The sequence below is a fragment of the Tetrao urogallus genome (assembly GCF_951394365.1).
Source record: "Tetrao urogallus genome assembly, chromosome: 9".
Taxonomy (NCBI): domain Eukaryota; kingdom Metazoa; phylum Chordata; class Aves; order Galliformes; family Phasianidae; genus Tetrao; species Tetrao urogallus.
Window position 1 is genome coordinate 9,955,418 of NC_136822.1, and position 21,808 is coordinate 9,977,225.

Below are 21,808 nucleotides of genomic sequence, written 5' to 3' on the forward strand. Positions count from 1 at the left end.
TAACTCGCCACCCACACTCAAGGCCATATCCTGTGTGACTCACAAGAGCAGACTCGGCAATGACAAAATATTAAGGTGAAGCTTCACATAGCTAAAGCAGGCAGGATTTAGTTAAAATAGCATGTGTTTAAGAACTTTTTTATTTAGCATCAGAAAGGAAAACTAAGCCAGTGTGGGTTTACTTTAAGAAGACAAAAATATACCAGAAACTTTAGCTGAGGTGAAATCAGTTGGGTGGTACTTGACTGCCTTGTTCTCTTATACAGCAGTGTAAGTGGAGATAAAGAAATGCTTGTGCTGCAGGTAGGGCCCAAATGAATGTTCTACTTTTGTACTTTGAGACAGTCACTCACTGTTGTGACAAATGTTTTCTTAAGTTATTTGCTTGAGTGGTCTGGTAACGGAGCTGCTATGTTAAAAGCTTTCTTCAACCTCTTGAAACTTGTTTTCCTTCACTGGGCAGCTTTGACAAGGATATTAATGTTGTTGTCAATGATTGTTTATAAAATAAAAGCAAAGACAAAGCTCCCGTGAAGTTGGAATTACAGCACCATCTGTAGCACACTGTGCACCAGCCCAGTACCATGCACTGCTCTGCCATGCTGAGTGACACAGTAAGTTTAATTGCATGCACACATAGTGGAAAAAGACTAATGCAGTTGTAACCTTGCACATTAAGATAATTGGGTGCAACTTCTGTTCAGACTTGTACTGGCTAACAAAAGGCTGAATCACTCTGTTGTAGATAATATAGATAAGAAGAAACAAGCATTTGTCATAGGGTGTTATTGTCGGCCCTTGGGCAAGTGTTTTCAGTTTGGATTTGCATTTTTTATGGAGTTGGGTGGAGAGAGTAGCTTCATACTGAGTGTGCTGTCACTGAGCTAAGTTAAGGTCCTTTATTCCCTTTGAGGGTATTACGAAGTCACGGGCTTGTCAGGAGATGGAAACTTCTGTAGCAGCTGTGGAAGCATGCACCAGTGCTTATTGCTGCTAGGCATCAACTTGAATGTGTCCCACTGAGGATTACCGTGCAAATGCTTCATACTTTGCAGAACTAGATCATAATGCTATCCACTAATGAGCAATGATACTGCATTGTACTTAAAAATTAATTTATCTAAAACCTTTTTTTTTTTTTTAAACGTGAGGTGATGGTTTTCATGTTGAAAGAATGCTCAAGTATTGGGAATTAATTGTTGGTTAATACTTATTCTATTTGAATGAAGTCATCCAAAGTATGAAAGTTGGTGTTCCTACTGTAAATCCTCAGTTGCTATTACAGAGAGAATTCCTGGGTGTTAAATGTGTGTCAGACTTGGAGCTGCCATTTAGGAGGTGCCTCATACTGAAAATTTGAGTCCCTTGTGTTTTTATGAATTTGGAACTGATATGTAGTGTTTTCTATCAATTATTGTTAGGTAGAAGCAACTGTGGACAACACTTGTTGCTGTTAGAAGATGGAGAACAACGTAACTACTATCTCTCGTGAAGAGCTTGAAGAACTAAGAGAAGCGTTCAATAAGATAGGTATGTTTTGACTAAGGCAATCATAAGGTTGCCAGTAGCACTGCAGAGCCATGTATGCTTTTGCAGAAGAAATCTTTATGGATCAGTTTTTGATAGCACTGCTTGTTTTTTTTTTCCCAACAATGACTAAGAAAATAAAAACGCTTATTTTAAAACTTCTTTTCATTGAAACTGTATGTTTGTTCACATCTTTGAATTTCAGCAATTAAATCACATAAATTAATTGAACTTTCCGTGCTGAACAGTTGCAATGTTTCTGCTATTGTATTTGCAGTATTGTAGGTCTCAAAATTCAGTCATTGGAACTTGTTAAATCTGAAGAAAATTTTGCTTTGATAAAACTCTTAAATATTCTCATCCTTATTATTGATCTGGATAACTGACTCAGTTTCTGCTTGCCTTGCATTCTTTCAAATAGTAATTTCTCTTCTAGTTTGGATGTAATTTGACGTTTTAAGTTAACTAAAATAAATAAATAAAACAATAGTTGTCTTAGCAACAGCCAAAATCAGTGTCAGTACCTCCAAAATGTACTTGGAGAGAAAATAATCCTACTTTAAACAAGTGAAAAGTTTATTGTAGGGCTAAGGCATGGGAATCACTTGATTAAAAACTGTGAAACAGCTTAAGCCAAAAAGTCTTTGGTATTAGATCTCTCCAGTTCAGGAAAGAGACTACTAGCAAGCTCTGTATTAGAAATGTGTAACTTTGTGAGTAGTGTGGAAAACATAAAATGGGTGTTATTCTGTTTCTGTAAATGCAGGTGTCAGGAGGTATCCACTAAAGCATGAGGAAGTTTAAAACAAGAAGCAGTGACTTTTACTCATGACAAATAATAAAACTGTGAACGGACACTGTTGACGCTGTTTTTGAGGGCAAAAATGTCTAGAAATGCTAAAGGAGTAAGATGATGTCCTTTGAAGATAATTTGTGAATTTGTCATAATCATCCTGATGCAGTGTGTAGCTCAGGATAGCTATAGCCTCCAGGAGCTGGAAGGACAGACCGAAGAAATACCTTTGTGTACATCTGTCAGTATAGGGACACCTGTTTGGGTAGGTGGCTGCTCACTGGGGGTGCTGGACAGCTTGTTTCACACCATCTGCACTCTACTTGCCAAAAACCATTTCTTTCCTTACCCTAATATATGCTTTCTGTAAAACATAATAAATATAATGTAGCTTTTCTTTCATCTTTTCATTTCAGTATCTTTGTGAATGAATTGCTTGTAGCAGCATTGGTAAGCTAAAAGAAAATGGATGTATTTATGTCTCTGCTTGTCACCATGCAAATTATCTCAGTAAAAGATAAACTCAGAGAACTAACATGGCTAGTAATCAGAGTGAGATGGGAGCGTGTCTTCTTCTTTTTAGACCACACCTGTTATTGTATGTGTTGTTATGTGCCTGATGGGTAAGCCAGACAGTGGATGGATTAGTATGTGCAAACAAAGCTTCACTGTTCAGTGGTTTGTGAACTGTGGGTTGTATCCAGAATAAAAAATGTCATTATTACCTTTTTTTTTTTTTAACCTTTTGTTAGCACTGCTTTCTTATGAAGCCATGCAGAAGCTAGTTAGTTAATTTGGATTGCATGGAAATTAGTGAATAAGAGTTAGCTATGGCTAACTATGGCTATGAGATCAAAGCATAGTTCTCTACTTGCCCTTCTTTAATGGGCTATATATTCATTCACTCTGGTATTACTGGCTGAGTTCTGATCTCAGAAAAAAAATGAAAGGCATATTTACTAGTGAATCCAAAAAACAAAGGTGGAAGTCCAGATTTATTAGAAAAGTGGCCAGTTTACCTTCAGTCTGTTTCTGACTCCTGTTACTCGTGACACTCTCTTCAGTTACTTAGGTCACTTGGGGACATGCTGTTATTTCACATTTTTGAGAACTTTGATGTGTTGATGAGACTGAAAATTGTTAAGCATGAAAACAATGGACATTATGTCCAGCACGAGTTAAGCTGGTTGTGATTTCTTATACTTTACTGAACTTTGTAGTCAATGGACAATTGCTGTGCATAAAGGTACTTTCCATTGAGTAGACCTTGAAATACAGGTGCAATTACTTTAATAGGCATACTTAAACTCTGCTTTTATAGGTATATGTTTACAGATAAGTAATTTACAGTAACTTACAGATAAGTAGTTTACAGATTAAAAAAAAAAAAAAAAAAAAAAAAACCAAAAAAAAACCTTGTGTTTATGCAGTACATTAGACAAGAGTATTTTAGGTCTTTTAAATGGTGCTTTATTGTATTAAGCATTCAACAGCTTTCTGTACTCAGATTGGCCTAAGATCAGAGAATTTGTATGACTCACAACCGAAGAGCAGAAATATTACGAGTTGCACTGAATTTGTGTTTTTATGTGATGTGGCCATTCCCTTTCTTGTACAACTGTGGAGCTGTACCACGTCTTGCTGAAAAAAGCATTCTGATTCTGTCTGTACGTGGACGTTATTGCTGTGATTTCAGGAGCCCACTGTAAGCAAAGGAAGCAGCACAGATTGCTACCAACAGAGCCAGTCAATAGATTAAGCAAGGTCACCTTTAATAAATAAATACAGATCATCCTGGATTTATTCTTCACAATTAAGCCTTATCACATCAAAAGTTTTCAAGACAAAATCTCTATCAGGTATTAGGATAAGAAACAAAGTTTAGACTCATGTAGAGTTTTTGTGAGTGTTTTAACAAACATTTGCATCAGATCTGAATTTGCTAATTGCAGATAAAATAATACTGACAGAACATAATAATTGATCTTTCTTTCACTTTAAGATTTTCTTGAGAACTTCGTTAGTCTTAAAAAAAAGCTTAAATGTTGCTATCTATTGATTTACTATTTTGTCATCTCTGTGCTTTTGGATTGTAAGATAGTTCCTGAGAAAATACAGAGCAAGATGTCACATCTCCCATCTGGTTGTGTGTAATCCACAAGTATTCCTTCATGCTTATGTGTGTATGTAATGAGGTCACAGGAAGAAATATTATTTTCCTACAGCCGTATTTCTTGCACTTTATTTCTTTTCAACAGTTATTCTACTAGATTTTAATAAAACCAGCTTGTGTTTTCACTTTGCAGATATTGACAACAGTGGATATGTGAGTGACTATGAGCTTCAAGACCTCTTTAAAGAAGCAAGCCTACCTTTGCCTGGTTACAAAGTCCGGGAGATCATAGAAAAGATTTTTGCAGTAACAGATAGCAACAAAGATGGGAAAATAAACTTTGAAGAATTTGTCTCTGTAAGACGTTCCTTTTGGACTTTCTTAAGTTCAGTTTTTTGGTCTTTAGAAAATGAATATGAACTAATTATTAAGCTACTTTTAAAGGAATATAATGTGATGTTCTTTAATGTGCATGGTGTGCTTAAAAATCTACATGTGATATGCATCTACAGTGTATTAAGGGATGTGTGAGCTGGATACAGGAAAGTCTCTTTCAGTAGCTCTCTCCAACTTTGCAGAAAGTGCCCTTTAAGAGAACTGCTATTAATATCATAACAAATATAATGTTTAGGTTGAAATACAAAGGTAATGTTATGCTGCTCTGCCATCAGCTCCTTTAAATACCCAGCTGCTGGTTCTTTCTACAGTGCATCCTGTAATCATAGTGCTATGTCAGATGTTACTTTGCCTGTCTAATATGATGGGAGTCTCTGTACCATCTAAAAATATATTTTCTTAATATCAATTTCAATTTCCTTAAAAGCTAGGGGCTGGACTACAGATTTAAGAAACTCTTGGTCAACTGTTGCCCTGGTAATAGAGTTGTTCATTAGATACCAGCCTTTGAGATCTATTTTGTGATACACTAATGTTTATGCTACTGTATTCAATATCTCAGTGGCTACTTCTTATGGTGATCAAGACAAGGTTTTTTTTTAACCAAAATTACAGTGAGCACATTTGAATTTCACTAATTCTTCTTAATAGTGAAATCATTATTGAATTTGAAGTGCTTAGGTGTTTTTTTTTTCTAATGTAGGTCACAGTACTTTAAGAGAACCAAAAACTTTTGAAGCTGTTGGTTTGTGTGTGTTTGGTGATGGCTAGCTTTTGTTTTGTATTTATAGTATTGCTGCTAATTGCAGGAGGTTGCTTATTTAACTAGTTACTGTTTCCTTACAAGATTCTGATTTGCACTGGTTCATAGGTGAGGTACAATTATTTGATCCAAGTTTTGAACTGTATCTGTAACATAGTTATATATAACAGAATTATATCTCTTACCTAAACTTCACTGTCAGTTCTGAGATCTCTACAGCACAAATTCAGGATGAATCAATATATCTAATGTGGTTTATGTTGTAGGCCCTTGGAAAAAATCAGTCCGCTTGCTTAAGGGCACGTGTACTTACTTGTGGTGTAGTAACTTTCTTACTGCAAAGCTTATAGTGAAGCAAGTAGAAGAAATATGCTCTAGTTGAAAATGTGTTTTCAGGAGTTACTGTAAGTAACAGAGGTAGGCAGGTCCTTTACTGATTCTTGAGGACTTAATTTCAAGCAGTTACTTAAGTATTAAATCATGAATTATCAGTCACAAAATGCTCTCTGTCTTTCTTATTCCAGTTAATTCAGGAATTGAAAAGTAAAGATGTTAGCAAGTCTTACAGAAAGTCAATAAACAAGAAGGTGGGTATTACAGCACTTGGAGGAACATCAGCAATATCTACTGAGGGGACACAGCATTCTTATTCAGGTAACAAATTTAGACTCCTTTTCAGTTTTAGTGGAGAGAAATTGACTCATCTAGAGTGCAGTTCATCTGACCTAGTCTAGATTACGATAAGATGAACTGTACACTAGAATTTCATGTCTGAGGAATGTGATGAGGTTCAACAAGAGCAAGTGTAGGGTCTTGCATGTGGGGAGGAAGAGCTGTGTGCATCAGTACAGGTTAGGGGCTGACCTGCTGGAGGGAAGCTCTGCTGAAAAGGACCTGCTGTGAATTTTCTTGCTTTCCTTGAGAAAATCACCAGTTGTTCAGAGGGTGCAATAAGGCAAAGATAAGTGTGTTACGGCCATTTTCCTTTCCATGTCTGGCTCCTATGAAGCTAAGGAGCTTTACTGCAGATGAACCTCTTTAATCTGAATCTGGTGTTAAGTGGTACTTGTTCATGGAAATGAAAATAACTTGTTTCACTGATATTTTTCTTTTCAGAGGAAGAAAAAGTTGCTTTTGTTAATTGGATAAATAAAGCTCTACAAGATGACCCAGACTGTAAGCACATTCTCCCCATGAACCCATCAGATGCTAGCCTTTTTAAATCCCTTGCAGATGGCATTCTTCTTTGGTGAGTGTGAGGCTTCATGAAAGAGAAGAATCTATTCTCGAAGGTTAAGTGCTGAGTGCAGTGATATGAATTGAAAACCCCTGGCAGGCTTTAACATCAGGACTTGGCTAATAAATATTTTAACCAGTGTGTAGGATGGGAAAAAATCTGTTTGCCTGTAGAAATTTTGTTTCTTCTACATTTTCATGTGACTGAATGCATATATTACAGAAGTTTTTTTTCTCTTCTGATCAATAATCATAAATGCCAGATATGTAGAGGTTGTTTATAAGGGAGATAATTACGCAGTTTGCTTATTCATTAGATGATATAATTAGAAGTCTTTACAACTTGAAATATAAAGTTACTAGATGTACTAAATCATAGGATGGGAGGAATAGAAATCTGAGTTAAATCTGTTGCAAAGAGTGCATGGCTTATCTTTCAGCTCTACTTTGCTGTGATTTTGTATTTAGTGAGTAATAGTTCTTAGCACGATGGTAACAAGGCAGTAGATCATCACGGATACAGAATGTTATAGGAATGCAGTCCCAAAGAATTACTTAATACAAATATTTTCTCTGGAGACCATTTAACTCTGAGTAGTTTACAGTTACGATCTCTCACTATCTCTATTTGATAACAGGGGTGTGGTCTGTTACTTAGTATAAAATTGCTCAAATTTCTTTAAGTAGTATTATGTGGGAGTTTTCTATATAAATATACAATTATTTAAGGAGAAAAGGTTTAGAGGTCATGGTTGTCTTTTTATTTTTAATCTTGTCAGACATTAACATTTGAAACTAGCTGTAAATATTTCATAAGCAATAGTGAAATATCTGTGAAGTGAAAAAAAATGAATAAACTGACTTTTCTTTCTTAGCAAAATGATTAACTTTTCACAACCAGATACAATTGATGAAAGGGCTATTAATAAGAAGAAACTAACTCCTTTCACTATTTCTGTAAGTAAATCTACTGCTTGAGTCTTCTAATCTCTACTTAATTGAGGAAGATGTGTCAGCAAAAGTGATCTACAGAGACAGAATAAGCATATGTAGTGTATCAGCGTACTGGGAAGGAAAAAAATAGTAATATGGCAGCTGTCTTTTTCTCCTTAGAATTTTTCATCTGTCTCAATCATTGACTTTATTTTTAGTATCAACAGGATGAATTGCTGTGATTTTTTTTTTTTTAATACTGTTTGTTCAATTACAATTTGAGATGCTTGAATAAACATCAGGCTGTGTAAGAGCCAAAAATATGACTACAATGACAACAATCTCCTTCATAGGACAAAATTCCATATTAACAGACTTCTCCACAATATGAAGCCCCTGGTGTTTTGAAAAGTATTTTCTAATTTGTATATATGATTCTTTTGCACTATAAATAAGGCTTTGATTTGTGATCGAAGCAGTGGAAGATGATCCATAATTTTTCAGTGGGTACACATTAAGCGGTATGAATAATGTTTTCAATTATCTTTCGATGAGACATATCAGTCCATGAAAAATCTCTTGCTGTATAATGGTTACCATTGACCTAATCATTGCTATTTGTAGCTTCAGAAACTTTTAGAAAACTTTGTGTTTAATATGAACAAATCTACTAAGGTTCACATCCTCATAAACGTATAAAATGTTGCTATTCCAAATAGGAAAACTTAAACCTGGCTCTGAACTCAGCATCTGCAATTGGCTGTACAGTGGTCAATATTGGATCACAAGATTTGCAAGAAGGAAAACCACACTTGGTATTGGGTCTCTTGTGGCAGATAATTAAAGTTGGTCTTTTTGCTGATATTGAGATCTCTAGAAATGAAGGTAAGAGTAATGCCAACTCTGGCAGTTCGTGGGGTTCTAAAATTAACTGCTTAGGAACCATGATGGCAGTGATTTCTTTCAAACTTCTTTTCAGCTCTCATCGCTTTGCTAAATGAAGGGGAAGAACTAGATCAGTTAATGAAGCTTTCCCCAGAAGAGCTCTTGTTACGATGGGTGAACTACCATCTGACCAATGCAGGGTGGCAGAAAATCAGTAACTTCAGTCAAGACATTAGGGTATGTTGTTATCATTGATAATTTAATATAGTGGTATTAAAGCATGCCATGCATAGAAAACAGATGAGCCAGATCAGGAGTATTTATAGAATATTAACCATCTGCTTTTTCTATATGTATGTTAATCCTACATTTTTTCAACAAGGAAAGAACCTTTCCATCTCATTCTGTTCAGTGGCTCGTACTGCATATTTTCACACCACAGTGCAAAGTGATCAGTTCCAGCAGGGCCGTATTCAGGACAGTTTCAATGTTTCAAATTTTTTATTAGAACAACTTAGGACAATTTGTATTACCCAATTAGTTGCCTTTTTTACTTGGCCATCTTTCTCTGCTCCTGGATTTGCAGACACCCATAATTTCTTTCTTTTGTTCTTTTAAGGAAGAAGAGTATGACTTAAAAGCCTCTCTTGGTGCATATGTGCTAATGTTTATTGCATTTTGTACCTAGCATTTTTACAGAAGGATAGGAAGCAATTTATGGAAAGAAGAATTATTCAGAGAGGTTTCTGAGGTAGCTTCTATTCCTTGATCCAAGGATTGAGCAGCCCCTTTCAATCACTGTTTTGCTGATGTTCCAATTTAATGACCCAAGACATACTGGTTCCTCATGCTCATTTTCAGTCATTCTGTACGACGTATGCAGAGTACATTAGTAAGTCCACTTCAAGAAACAGAGAAAAAAAACTTTTAAAAATAAAGAAAATGAGCCAGATTCCCTGTGGTGGTAAGACACCTTTTCTGCTCGCTGAAGAAAAAGTCAGATTAACTGCTAGTTAGTAGCTATTTTTGGTGTTACTGAGAAGGCTAATATTAAAGCAAACTAGGGTTTTGTATGAAAACTGCTTAGAGATTAGAGATGTCATATGCTATGTCAGAAAAGTATTAAATACTTTCAAAACTACTAGGTTATTGGTTTTGCTGGTTTGAATTTGTCACTAGATTAATCTTGAAAGAGCCACTTGGTCTTATTTTTAATTCCTTTTTACTTAGTCCATTCAGAAAGAAAAGTCTAAGAAAGTGTTGGTTTAAAAAGAAGTGTGAATGAATAAAACAACACAGAAAAAAATTCCAGTTTTTTTTTTTTTTTTTTGTTTCGTGTTTTTGTGGGTAACCTATATAAATTTGCATTCATTGTAGATCACTAGTTCAGATCCAGCAGCATTAATGTAACTAGCACTGTCCAGAACAATCAGCTAACATTACTGTTCTTTTATCTGGCTTAACAAGTTCTATGTGAACGCTATAATAAAATGGTTCAAAATCCATATTCACTATAATTAGAGTGGCATATTTCTGACTTGTGTGGCTTTTCAATCAGACTGTAATAGCAGCATATAGCAATGAAAAGCTATATATTTGCTCAATTTCTTAACATCATGCTTCTGTTGCAGGATTCCAGAGCGTACTACCATCTGTTAAATCAGATTGCACCCAAAGGAGGTGACGCTGATGAAATGCATGTTAAAATTGACTTTTCAGGGTTTAATGTAAGTATCCTGAAATCTAAAAAACAATGAAATTTTGAGACTGTATGTGTATCCAACATCCTAGCAGCAAGGCTGTCTCAGAATCCCATTTGGCTTTTGTAAAGCATACGAACCTCAGCGAGATTCCTCAATGCCACAGAAGATGAAAGGGGAAAAAAAAACTCTAGTAAAGTTCCAGAGCATGGCTGAAACAAGATTATGCATCCTCCAGTCCAAATTTTTGAGCTGTTTTACTTATGTTAGTGTCCAGCTATATTATGGGGTTGGGTCCTCTGATGTGAACGTTACAATATCCTGTTTTTTTCTGTTGGAATTAAAGCAAGGAAAAAAGGGTATTTTAATCTTTCCTCAGGCTAAATAGCATTCAGAGAGAACGTGCTAGTCTTTCCAATAAACAGCTTGGAAGTGAAGTGTTTCCTTGTGAGTTGTAAAGGAATAGAACTGCTGAAAAGCCTATCTAGATGTTGAAAACACTTTTCTTCAGGCTACTTAGTGATGCTGGTTGGAAAGTTTACTTGGAGAATGCATTCGATACAAAACTGAACTGACTGCCTACAATATATGTATAAACCTTAAATTAAACCTCATTATTTGCTGCAATAAGGAAAACTCAACTGAAAATTATGCGTGCAAAATTTTCCACTATAACTGAGTTTCAGTTGTTTCAAATTCCTTCAAGAAGAAAGATTGGTTTTACTTGTTGCTTTGGTTTTATTTTTCATGAGGAGTGAGAAAGAATGGTGGGGTTTTGTTGCTTTTTTCCCCAGTAATTTTCTATAGTTTATAGATCATTACAGAAAAATGATTATATAAACCATTATCAGTAACATGCATTTTTGTTCTATGGTAAAGTTATGGTTGAGTGTAACGGCTTTGATTTACTGACTTTATTCCAATAGCAAATCAATTATTAATTTCCCTCTAAATATTAACTTCCTAGTGCTGTGAAGATAAGAGGCAAAAAGTATCTGCTACGCAGTTCTGAATTCTTAATTATTCTAGCTAGATTAATATTAAAGAAAAAAACAATTATAAGCAAATTATCTTTTCATACACCTTGTACATTACACCAACTGAAAAGATTTGGAGGGAAAATATTTGAAGGAAAACAAGGTGATGTTCTGAAAAGTCCAGACTCTTTTAAAGAGGATTTGGGAGATCATCTGTAATTTACTATATTTGAGAATATCACTCTTAAGCAGAGATGATGAACCTATGGCCCATGTTTCGGAATGCGTGGTGAGGGAATCAACAATTTGGAAACAGAAACATAATCTCTGGCTGCTGTGATTCATGAGGCATGCTGAGCAGTTAGCCACAAAAGTAAAGGATAGAATGGAAGTGGAAGGAAAAGGGGAATTGTATCAGGTGGGAAGAGCTAGCTCAAACTGTGGAGGATCAAGATTTGCTAAACTGCAGATTTGGATTGTTACAACTTAATTTTTTTTCTTTTCTTGTAGGATAAAAATGACTTGAGGAGGGCTGAATACATGCTCCAGCAGGCAGAGAAACTGGGCTGCAGGCAGTTTGTAACTCCAGCTGATGTGGTTGCAGGCAACCCTAAACTGAATTTGGCTTTTGTTGCAAATCTCTTTAACACATATCCAGCCCTACACAAGCCTGACAATTCATCTTATGATCTCACTTTATTAGAAGGTACTCAACTTACTAAGAATATAGAAGAGAACAATGTTAGTGATTTCTGCTTAAGTATCCCTTCTAAGCTGTGATGTAGGATCCCTGTGTGATGGTTGCTGTGTTAACACCAGCATATAGAGCTTTTTCATTAGCTTTCAATATAAGCCTGTAGTAGCAGTCCCCATAATTGCAAATAATGGAATGTGGAATTTTGAATTGCTTACATTAGCCTGACCAAAGGATATTTGTGAATAACCTCCTGTCATTCATTTGCACTAGCAAAACCTGTCCACTTATTCCCTTTCTGGGTTCTTCTTGCCATAATGTTTGTATTTTAGCTAATGAACAGGTTCTAGTTTTTCCTAATTGGGAAAGCTATTACTGTGTTATAGTCTTTCAAAATGCCTTCACAGATTTTGTTGCTATATGCACGCATATGGCACGCATGGTTGATTTCCTTTTAAAAGAGGAAACTTAAACAAAAAAAAATTCTGTACCAGTTACTTATATTGATCCTAGCGTATCACTAAGCTTGTACTTCAATTACACTGTTCAAAGCCCTAATGCTAGGGATAAAGGAATAATTGATAGGAGTCTTTGGCTGTTACCCTTTTTGTGGACCAGCTAATCTAGGATAATGAAACAGTCCTGCCAGTCTATTTCACAGTTGTTCACTGATCTCAAAGGAAAGGTGAGAATGAGGGTTGACGCACTTGGGAGAATCATCAACAATGTTAACACATTCCTCTGCACTGCCTACTCCTGCCTTCCTCATACTGTTCCTATCAGGTTTCCTTTCCATCTAGGTGAGTCCATCTTCCTTTGCTTCTCACTCTTTCATAAGTTGCTGCTCTGCTGCATCCCTGTTTCACAAATCTTGTGTCCCTCAGACCCCTCCTGTTGCAGACTTCCCGCTTTTCTTGTTTCATGGGTGCCAGCTGTTGTAGAAGTATCAAAGCACAGGAGGTAGTCTTCCAGCCGTGATATCCCTAGTGCCTGCAGTCCCTGCTGTACAGGACAAATCATTGAAGGAAAGCCCTGCTCTTCCTCTACTGCAGTTTTGTTGGAAACGTATGCTTTTGAAATTGTGTATGGGAGCTGTGTGAAGGTCGAATATATTCAGTTCAGCTCCTCTGTTCTGAATATTAACTTGCAGCTGAGATTTGATGGGCCAAATTGATAAGAATTATCATTGGCATTTCAAAGAAACAGATGAACTACTTTTTGAACTTTGCTAAAGTACTTAGATAAGATCCAAATTTCAGGCAAAACCATTAGGAAAAGTCTTCATCACCTGCATGCCAGATTACCATTCTTTAATGGCCAGATTTAAGTTAAGGAATATTTTAGGGATGGATGATAACCATGCCATTGTTGTATGTCTAAAGGCAAGTAGAAGACTTCTCTCTGCCCCTAAATAATTACTCCTTTGTTGTCATATAGAGCTCAATCATCAAAAGATAATGTTGTTCATGTGTTTTTCTGCTTGTTTGTTTTTCATAGTCCCGTGTTTTGACTAATGTTTTCTAAAAGTAGTTTTAGACAAAATATCAAACGTTCATTTCTTAATAGCTTCATCATAGATGGTCTATTGTAATCTGACTCATGATTTATAATGCTTTCCTGTTTTGCTTCATGAAATGCAGATTTGACCCCTCCTAATGTAGGTACTGTATTTAGTACTTTTCTGTACTCTGTGAAAGTATTTATTCTGCTGTTCTTTCAGTGTTTTTATTTCTAGTGTTTTAATAATTTCTGTCCTTTTATGTTGGTTGATTTTGATATTATTCTTTCTATTGTTTTAATATGCCGCAATAATTAGAAGGAAAAAAACATAGGTCTAATATGATGCATTTAAAATGGGGACGAGGCTTGAACAAGTCAAATACCATGTAGTTCCTTCTGCGGAACTAACTTGTAGGGGCTTTCCTTAAACCAAGACTTAAAGCTGTAGACTTATATGTGAGTGAGTAGAGGAAAGCCTTGGAGTTCCTGAGTCAAGTCCCATGTTTGATGGTTCCACCTAAAAAGTATCACATGGCTGTTCACTTGTGTTCAAGATGATAAACACAAGGCATAATCAGTAATCTAGGCTAAAAATGATTAAGAAGTCTGGTGATGTGCATTTGTACATAGAGCAAATATTCCTCAGATGAACTCTGAGGGGAAAGGGGGGGAGGGGAGAACATCTGATACTGTGTGGGGTGGGAGGAGAAGGGAGTCCTTGGTAAATGCATGACTTTGGGGTGTTGCTATTGCTCTGGGGAAGTTTTCACTTGTAGGAAAGATAGCTGAGTTTGGACTCTAAGTTGCAGAAAACCTTCCCATTTTTTTTTGGGGGGGGGAATATATGGATATATGTCCTCCCATGTTTCATCCAGTGTGCCTGTACTCTGAGGTTGTTGCTTACTCCACTGGCAGCCTTCAAGGCCTGCTCAGGCCAGCTGAACGGAGGGATCAAATTGTGTTGCTCTGTTACCTTTCAGAGAGAATGTCAGGCTTTTGGAACCCTTTGGATCTTGACCATCCCTATGATTCCTCCTCACTCAGTTTCATAGTATAGTGATCTGAGAGAAAAAAGAGATGGCTATAAATATAAAGGATACTACCAAATTTGCTCCTCTCTCTTTTGTGTAGCTCTGTCCCCTTTCTGCAGTTTTCCTATGATTTTGGCTATCTGCTGCACCACTCAGCAGAAGATGTGCTCCTGGTAGGATCACAAGGTATATTTTGAATAAAAGAATGGAGAGAAAAAATTGGTCAGTTCTCAGCCATCTGGAAAACTTAAAAACATTGTGTTGCATGATGAAGACATTTGTTTAAAGTTGGCATATTAAATATTTTTATATCGAGTTGCTGATAGACAAAATGGTGCTCTTACTCCTGCTTGCCTACTTTAGATTCTTTTGTCAGTGTTAAGCATGCATTGTAAAATTCTGTCTGAGTGCAGTTGCCAAGTATGTCTTTGTAGCTACACGTTTAGTAAGAGTTCATTAAGTAATCTGCTTGAATTATACTTTATCTTCTTTGATTTTTATCTTTTCTACAGAAAAATTTTGATTTTTTTTTTTTTAATGCTTTTAAGAAAATGTAGTCCTTTATTGTCTTTTAAATTTTGTGGGAAGAATTGTGAAACAAAGCTGACTGTCTAAAGACTTCACAGAAGAGTATTTTTCTTTCAACATGTGATCATCAATTAATTTTTGTTAATTTTTACAAGTGAATCTCTGAAACAAAATTTTAGGCTGAACTCCATATGTATGATCTCATAATTTAGGAAGGAAGTACAGCAATAGAGTGAATATAATGTATTAAGTGGAAAGTAACTAATAATCTGGCTGACAGTTTTTTGTTTTTAATAAAATGAGTATTGTTGCAACATGTCAATTACAACTGAAATTTCTCACAGAAATATTTGAGTTCAAGCTATGTTTTGTTATATACACGTGTGTGTATATATGTAGCAGTCCAGGACTTTTTCTATAAAACAAAATATTTGGGTTAAAGTTATAACCTTTAATTGAAAATAGAGCTATGCCATCACATCAGTTTGGTAGGAAATAACAATAAGGAGGCTTTCTTTTTAATCTAATGATATCTTTGCTTTGCTTTCCTATAGTCAGCATGAATTGCAGAACACAGTGAAACTCTTTTCGTACCACATAAACCTCATTAGACAAACTCAGCACCATTATACCATAAGGAGAGCAAAGCAAAGTACTCTTCAGATTTGCACGTTTCAGTTCAGTGAAATCTGCTGTATCATTCTTAACAGAGAATTGAAATGAAATGTTCTTTGATGTAGGAGGAAATGGCTTTTGCAGCATTGATTCACGAACAATTGGTCACAGGTCCATTGTTAGGAAATGCTGAACACAGGAAATTAATGTATTAATGTAACCCTAATACAGAGCACTAGTTAAGGGGCTCATAATTACAATATGCAAGAACTCCAGTGCTTACTGGAGTTTGATGCAATTGCAGTGTCAGTATTAGCCTTTAAAGAAAAAGGCTCTTCAACCTTGTAATGATACTGCTGAACACACTTTACACTGATTATCTTAGTTTTAGGAATTGTTTAGTTATTTGTCACCATCTGCTCCATAATATATTCATTATCTAAAATGAATCAAATCAACAATCCATTTCTGTATTTTATAAAACTACACTTATTAAAATAAATAAATAAATAAAAATAGTTGGATAGGGCTCTCTGTACTCTTTGCCCAGAATTGAGGGACTCTGAATTTGATAAGACTGAATTTGATAACTGCTCTATTGGCCAATAGAGATTATTATGAAAAGGATGAACTCATTTTTGAGGAAAAAAATGTCATATGGGAGCTGGAACTTGTATGCATCCGAGTCATTTAAACGTTGCTTACTGAAATGTTTTCTCTAAGTAATTTATACAGAATTGTATCTGTCACTGTAGGAGAAAGTAATGAAGAAAGAACATTCAGAAACTGGATGAATTCACTGGGTGTAAGCCCATATGTTAATCACTTATACAGGTAAGGCTTCTTCAGTAATGTTTTCTTCTCACCAAGAACATAATAATGTGTCTGTAAGTATAGTTATCTGTAAGAATACAGTAACAACATGAATTCAAGGAAGCTTTATTTCTACTGAAGGTGGTTTCCAAGCTTCTCTACAGTATGATAAGTCTGCAGAGCCACACTAAGTAGCACCTGATTCAGATATTATACTCATGATCAAGAAATAGATGCGCGCTGCTAGCATTTGTTGTTTCTGGTTCGCAACTGCTATGAAGCAATGCTCTTTGTAGATGGCTTATAACAAAAAATGTCAGCTAATAGGTAGTTGAAAAGGTTTATTGGGAATGCAATTGAAGTTGGGAAGATGATACTTTTGCTAATTACCTTCTTTCACAAGAGGTGTATATTGGTTTAGATAAGCCTTTAGCAAAATAAACCTGTATGTGCAGGTTAAGCATAAGTATTTAACATTTTGAAAAGCTATGAGGAAACATGAATAAATGAAGACTGTTTACCTAGGTGTTGTATACATGTGTACCTTATATAAACAACTACACCTAGTAAAACTAACTTATTGCTCTACTTGCTTTGCTAAGATTTGTGGAAGTAATGAAATTGAATGTACAATTTAACTGAAATAGTGGCAGAGATGAAGCTACATGATTTAGACCAGTTTCTCCATAGGCTGACAAAATTTTAATTTTGGTGACTGGAATTTTTCTGCAGCATAATACATACTTTCAGAAGTCTCATCCTTAATGAGTCTTAATAAGATTTTCATTTTGAGTATCAAATTTTGTACTTAAAAATATTGTTTTACTCTCATTTAGTGACCTCTCTGATGCTTTAATAATCTTCCAACTGTATGAAATGACTCGTGTGCCAGTTGATTGGACTCATGTCAACAAACGTCCTTATCCTCTACTTGGTGGTAATATGAAAAAGGTAGGTACACACTACAAATGCAATTTGGTTTCACAGGCTCTTTTTTCATTATTTGTATTTATTTTTATTATTGCATTTATTTTTAGATTGAGAATTGCAATTATGCAGTAGAACTTGGGAAGACAAAAGCAAAATTCTCTCTGGTCGGTATTGCTGGACATGATCTAAATGAGGGCAATCCAACTTTGACTTTGGCTTTGATATGGCAGCTGATGAGAAGGTACGTTGGACATAATACGTGATGTATACGTGTGTGTGTGTGTGTGTATTTGCTGCTGTTTCTACATCAAAGGAAATGAAGACAAATCTGCAGTTTGTCTGACAGGTGCACTGACGCACAGTGCATCTGACAGATGTATGCACTGTTGTGCAGCGTTATAATCAGATACAAATGTTTCCATAATCTGAATCAAATTTTGCACTTGAATATAAAAACGAATACACTTGAATATATAAAAGTTATTTTAAAATTTTTGGAATCAAATAACCATTTAAAACTTTTACAAGTGCAAAAGTGACTTAACTTTGAACATTAACAATGTTTTTAAACAGATTTTTTTGTTATTTTTTATTATTAACCTGTGAAATACAGGAGTTTGCATAAGTAGGAGTAAAATCTAAAACAATGAACTGAGTGTGATTATACAGTATATTTAAAATGGGTATTTTGGAGAGTCATCTCCAAGCATCCCTATTGTAAATCCCTATAATATGTCATAAATATATACTTATAAACTTATATGTAATATATACTTATATGTAAAATATTATATATAAAAGTATATATACTTTTACATAATGTGTAATGATTGAAACAACAGCAGTGTGTGTTCATGTAAACATCGATTTATACATCGTCAATTAAAACCTTGCATACTAAAGTGTTAGTAAAATTTCATGGTTTTCAGCAAATATAAAAGTATGTAAAATATTGTATTTAAATTGTATTTATTTATGTAAAATATTGTTAATTTCATGTATTTTTCTGGAAGCATGGAATAATGTAAATATTTGTGAAATCAAAAAAGAGATTATGTATGCTATAGGCATTAAAACAGGGAGAATTGAAGCCCTCGCAGCTGTAGTAATCTGTAAAATTAAAATCTTGCTAGTGCACTGACCACAGATATTAATTGATTTCAATAGAAATTATTTTATGGCATCTATTTTCCACAAGTTCATTTTCTTACATCTACTCTGGAATACTCAATGCTTTTTCTTTCTTGGGCTATCCCAATTCAGTTGTCTAAGTGAATGAATGCAAGGGAACCATTTAAGCTTATAAAATAAGATTATTTCTAATGTGTTCAATAAGTATAGAATGAAATAACATCCCAGAGTTAATAATGTTCATTGTTATTTCATTCTTCTAAAAACTGAGAGCTTTCCAGAGCAAAGTAATTATGAAGAGAAATACTTGTTGCTGTGTTAAAGTAATATTCTACTATTGCTTGTAGCTTTAGTTCAGACTTATTTTCTTTATTCAAGGTATACTTTGAATGTGCTGTCAGACCTTGGAGAGGGTGAAAAAGTTAATGATGAAATTATTATTAAGTGGGTGAATCAGACACTTGCAAATGCAAATAAGAAAACTTCAATTACCAGTTTCAAGGTAATCAAATACATTTACCTTTCTTCTTTCCACCTGTAATCATATCTGGGATTTTTAACCTAATTACTAGGAGTTTAGGTTACGGAGGGAAAATTCTGGGTTTTTGGCTTTAATAAGCCGTTCAAAAGCGAGTGTGTGACAGAGCCACCAGGGGGAACCCAATATAACCAGCAACTTGTGTCTTGAATGGCATTGCTGATATGCCACAGGCCTGATATTGCCATTATTGGTCATTATCCAGAAATAATTCAAAATGCTACCTGGAGTTTTTCCCTGTCAGCAAATATGAACAAATTGATAACTGAAGCTTTCCTTTCACAGACTTAAAATGTTAAAAAGTGCTTAAAGTTTTTTTTTTTAAAAAAAAAAAAAAAGTATGTCAGGTGCATCATGCTGTGTGAGTCTCATTCATTAGAAATGCCAGTTACGTGATTGCACTCGCACACAAATGTCGCATTCATAGAGGGGTTTATTGTATGTACTAAAACAGTTGTGTCAATGTGCTTTACAACAGAAACGTAAGAACCTAGCAAGTTAAATATTTAAAAGCTTCCCATGTTATGACATTGAATTAGGTAAGCATTAAGCAAAAGTTAATACCAAATTATTTTTGTTCAACAGAAGACTGCATTTTTATTGTAGGAGGAAAACTTGGTATTGTTCTCCCTAAGAGGGATCGCTTCATCTCTTATTTCTATGTTTGTTGTAGTAATGTTGATATAAATAAGTTGAAAATAAGATAAACTGTCCCAGTATCTTGAACTTGGTATGCCGGTGTTGCTTATTTTTAAGGTAATTGAAAGGATGGTAGACTGTCTACTGATGGTAGACAGACAAGAAACTACTGGTTTAAGGAGACATTCTTCAGCATAATCGCTGTATTACTGATTTTTGACAATGTTCATGTATATATTGTCTTTCCCAGTTTGAACTCTTATCCACATTTTAAGGTTACTACAGCAAACATTGTGTAGCAGAGAATTTGGAGGTCCCTGATACTTCTTGTGGACTGTGAAAGTGAAGTTCTATTGAATTAGCATTAGTTCAAACATGAAAAAATTAAAAATGCTTTTTGTTTTTTTTGGGGAGGTGAATCATGAGTTCAATGTCTTCAAGTAGAGATTTTGCCTTTTAAAATTTTTTACTATATCTGAATATATAATTAGTGTGGCTTTGTGGGACTTGGCTGAATTTGAAATCATAACTCTGGTGATGAAGGCTGCCGTGCCATATGCCTTCTGTGCTGAACTGAGAAGAAGTGGTGCCTGACTCACTGGGACAGTTTTCTGATTGTTGGTTCAACGTCATCTTGTAGTAGGCCGTTTCTCTGCCATGACATTTGGGAAGAAATAATTGCAGTAAATCCTTTTTCTGTTTTAAAAATTGAGAAAAACATGTCCCTGTTTTAAAGACTAAACAAATTCCTCATACTAACTCAGAATACCATCTGAGATGCAAAAATGATTGAGTGGATCATAAGCTACAGCAGAAAATAATTGTATTATGAGAAAAAGAAGAAAGTGAGACTAGTCAGAGAATGCAGAAACCTATTTGTTGTCTTTAAAATCTGCTCCTTGGACTTCTTTTTAAGTTCCCTTTTGTCCTTAGGGGAGGGGGAAATTTCTTTGATTTAGTCAATTTATACCTTTTATATGGTATAAATTATTGTGCATTACGGACATTGTGATTTTGATGTGCTAAAACCTCTAGACCTCTTGAAGAGGCAAGGTCTCTTTCATTGTGAAAACAAAATAATAAAAGCTAATAGATTTCTAATGCTAATCTTTTAAGTCTCTTTTCTTTCAGGACAAATCAATTAGCACTAGTTTACCTGTCCTAGATTTGATAGATGCAATTGCACCAAAAGCAGTTCGCCAAGAAATGGTCAAGAGAGAAGATCTTTCTTATCAAGACAAATTGAATAATGCCAAGTAAGTTTTAAATGAATAGTTTTTATTTTCATAAAGTGCAGAAATGCATGAATTCATGGCTTATTTAATGACTTATCAATTTCACAGAGAGGAATTGCACTAATGTTAATTGATCTGTTTCAGAGAATGTTGTTTTGAATTCTAATATTCAAGAGCTATTTTGCAGCTGTTAAGTCTGCTAGAGCATTTGAGTTCACTCCAGTGCAATTAACTTAATACAGCCTGCTATAATCCCTAAGTTTCTAAGAAACATAAATGTTATGAGAACCAATAGCAAAATGGCTACCAATACAGTTGTTAATACATTTTTTTTCTTCACAATCGTGTTCATTTTCACCCGGTGCTGATTTAACAGGCATATCCTGATTTTAAAATCTGTTGTTGCTATGAATCTTGGCATGTTAGTAGATGCTAGTTAAATAATATGTATTTTCTCTAACTTTCAAGGTATGCCATTTCAGTTGCTCGAAAAATTGGTGCTCGTATATATGCTCTCCCAGATGATCTGGTTGAAGTGAAGCCAAAAATGGTGATGACAGTGTTTGCATGTTTGATGGGAAGAGGACTGAACAAAATAAAATAATGAAGAGATTTAACACAACTTCCTGTGATGTTTAAGCATGACAAATGCTTCACAGCTTACGGAATTTCAAAACTTAGTACAAAATGAGAAATTGTCTGTACAAATACATTAATTACATCCTGATGTGTTTTTATGAAATTGAATGAAATTTTAATACACTGATTATTTATGGTTGCTACCATTTTCAGAATGTTCATTATAAAATATCTAATTTGTTCTGCTTTGAA

The 21,808-nt window shown here is 34.9% G+C and overlaps 1 protein-coding gene across 1 annotated transcript; it reads left to right on the forward strand.

Moving 5' to 3' along the window:
* Window positions 1–1,460: 1,460 nt before the first annotated feature.
* PLS1 (plastin 1) lies at window positions 1,461–21,581 on the forward strand (the record flags this gene model as incomplete). The annotated part of the gene is made up of 15 exons (XM_079539985.1): window positions 1,461–1,530; window positions 4,627–4,790; window positions 6,117–6,246; window positions 6,709–6,841; window positions 7,704–7,785; window positions 8,481–8,646; window positions 8,741–8,883; window positions 10,278–10,373; window positions 11,834–12,029; window positions 16,447–16,525; window positions 17,341–17,455; window positions 17,542–17,675; window positions 18,944–19,067; window positions 20,874–20,998; window positions 21,446–21,581. The coding sequence occupies 15 exons, from the start codon at window positions 1,461–1,463 to the stop codon at window positions 21,579–21,581; spliced, it is 1,893 nt and encodes a 630-aa protein (XP_079396111.1).
* Window positions 21,582–21,808: the final 227 nt, after the last annotated feature.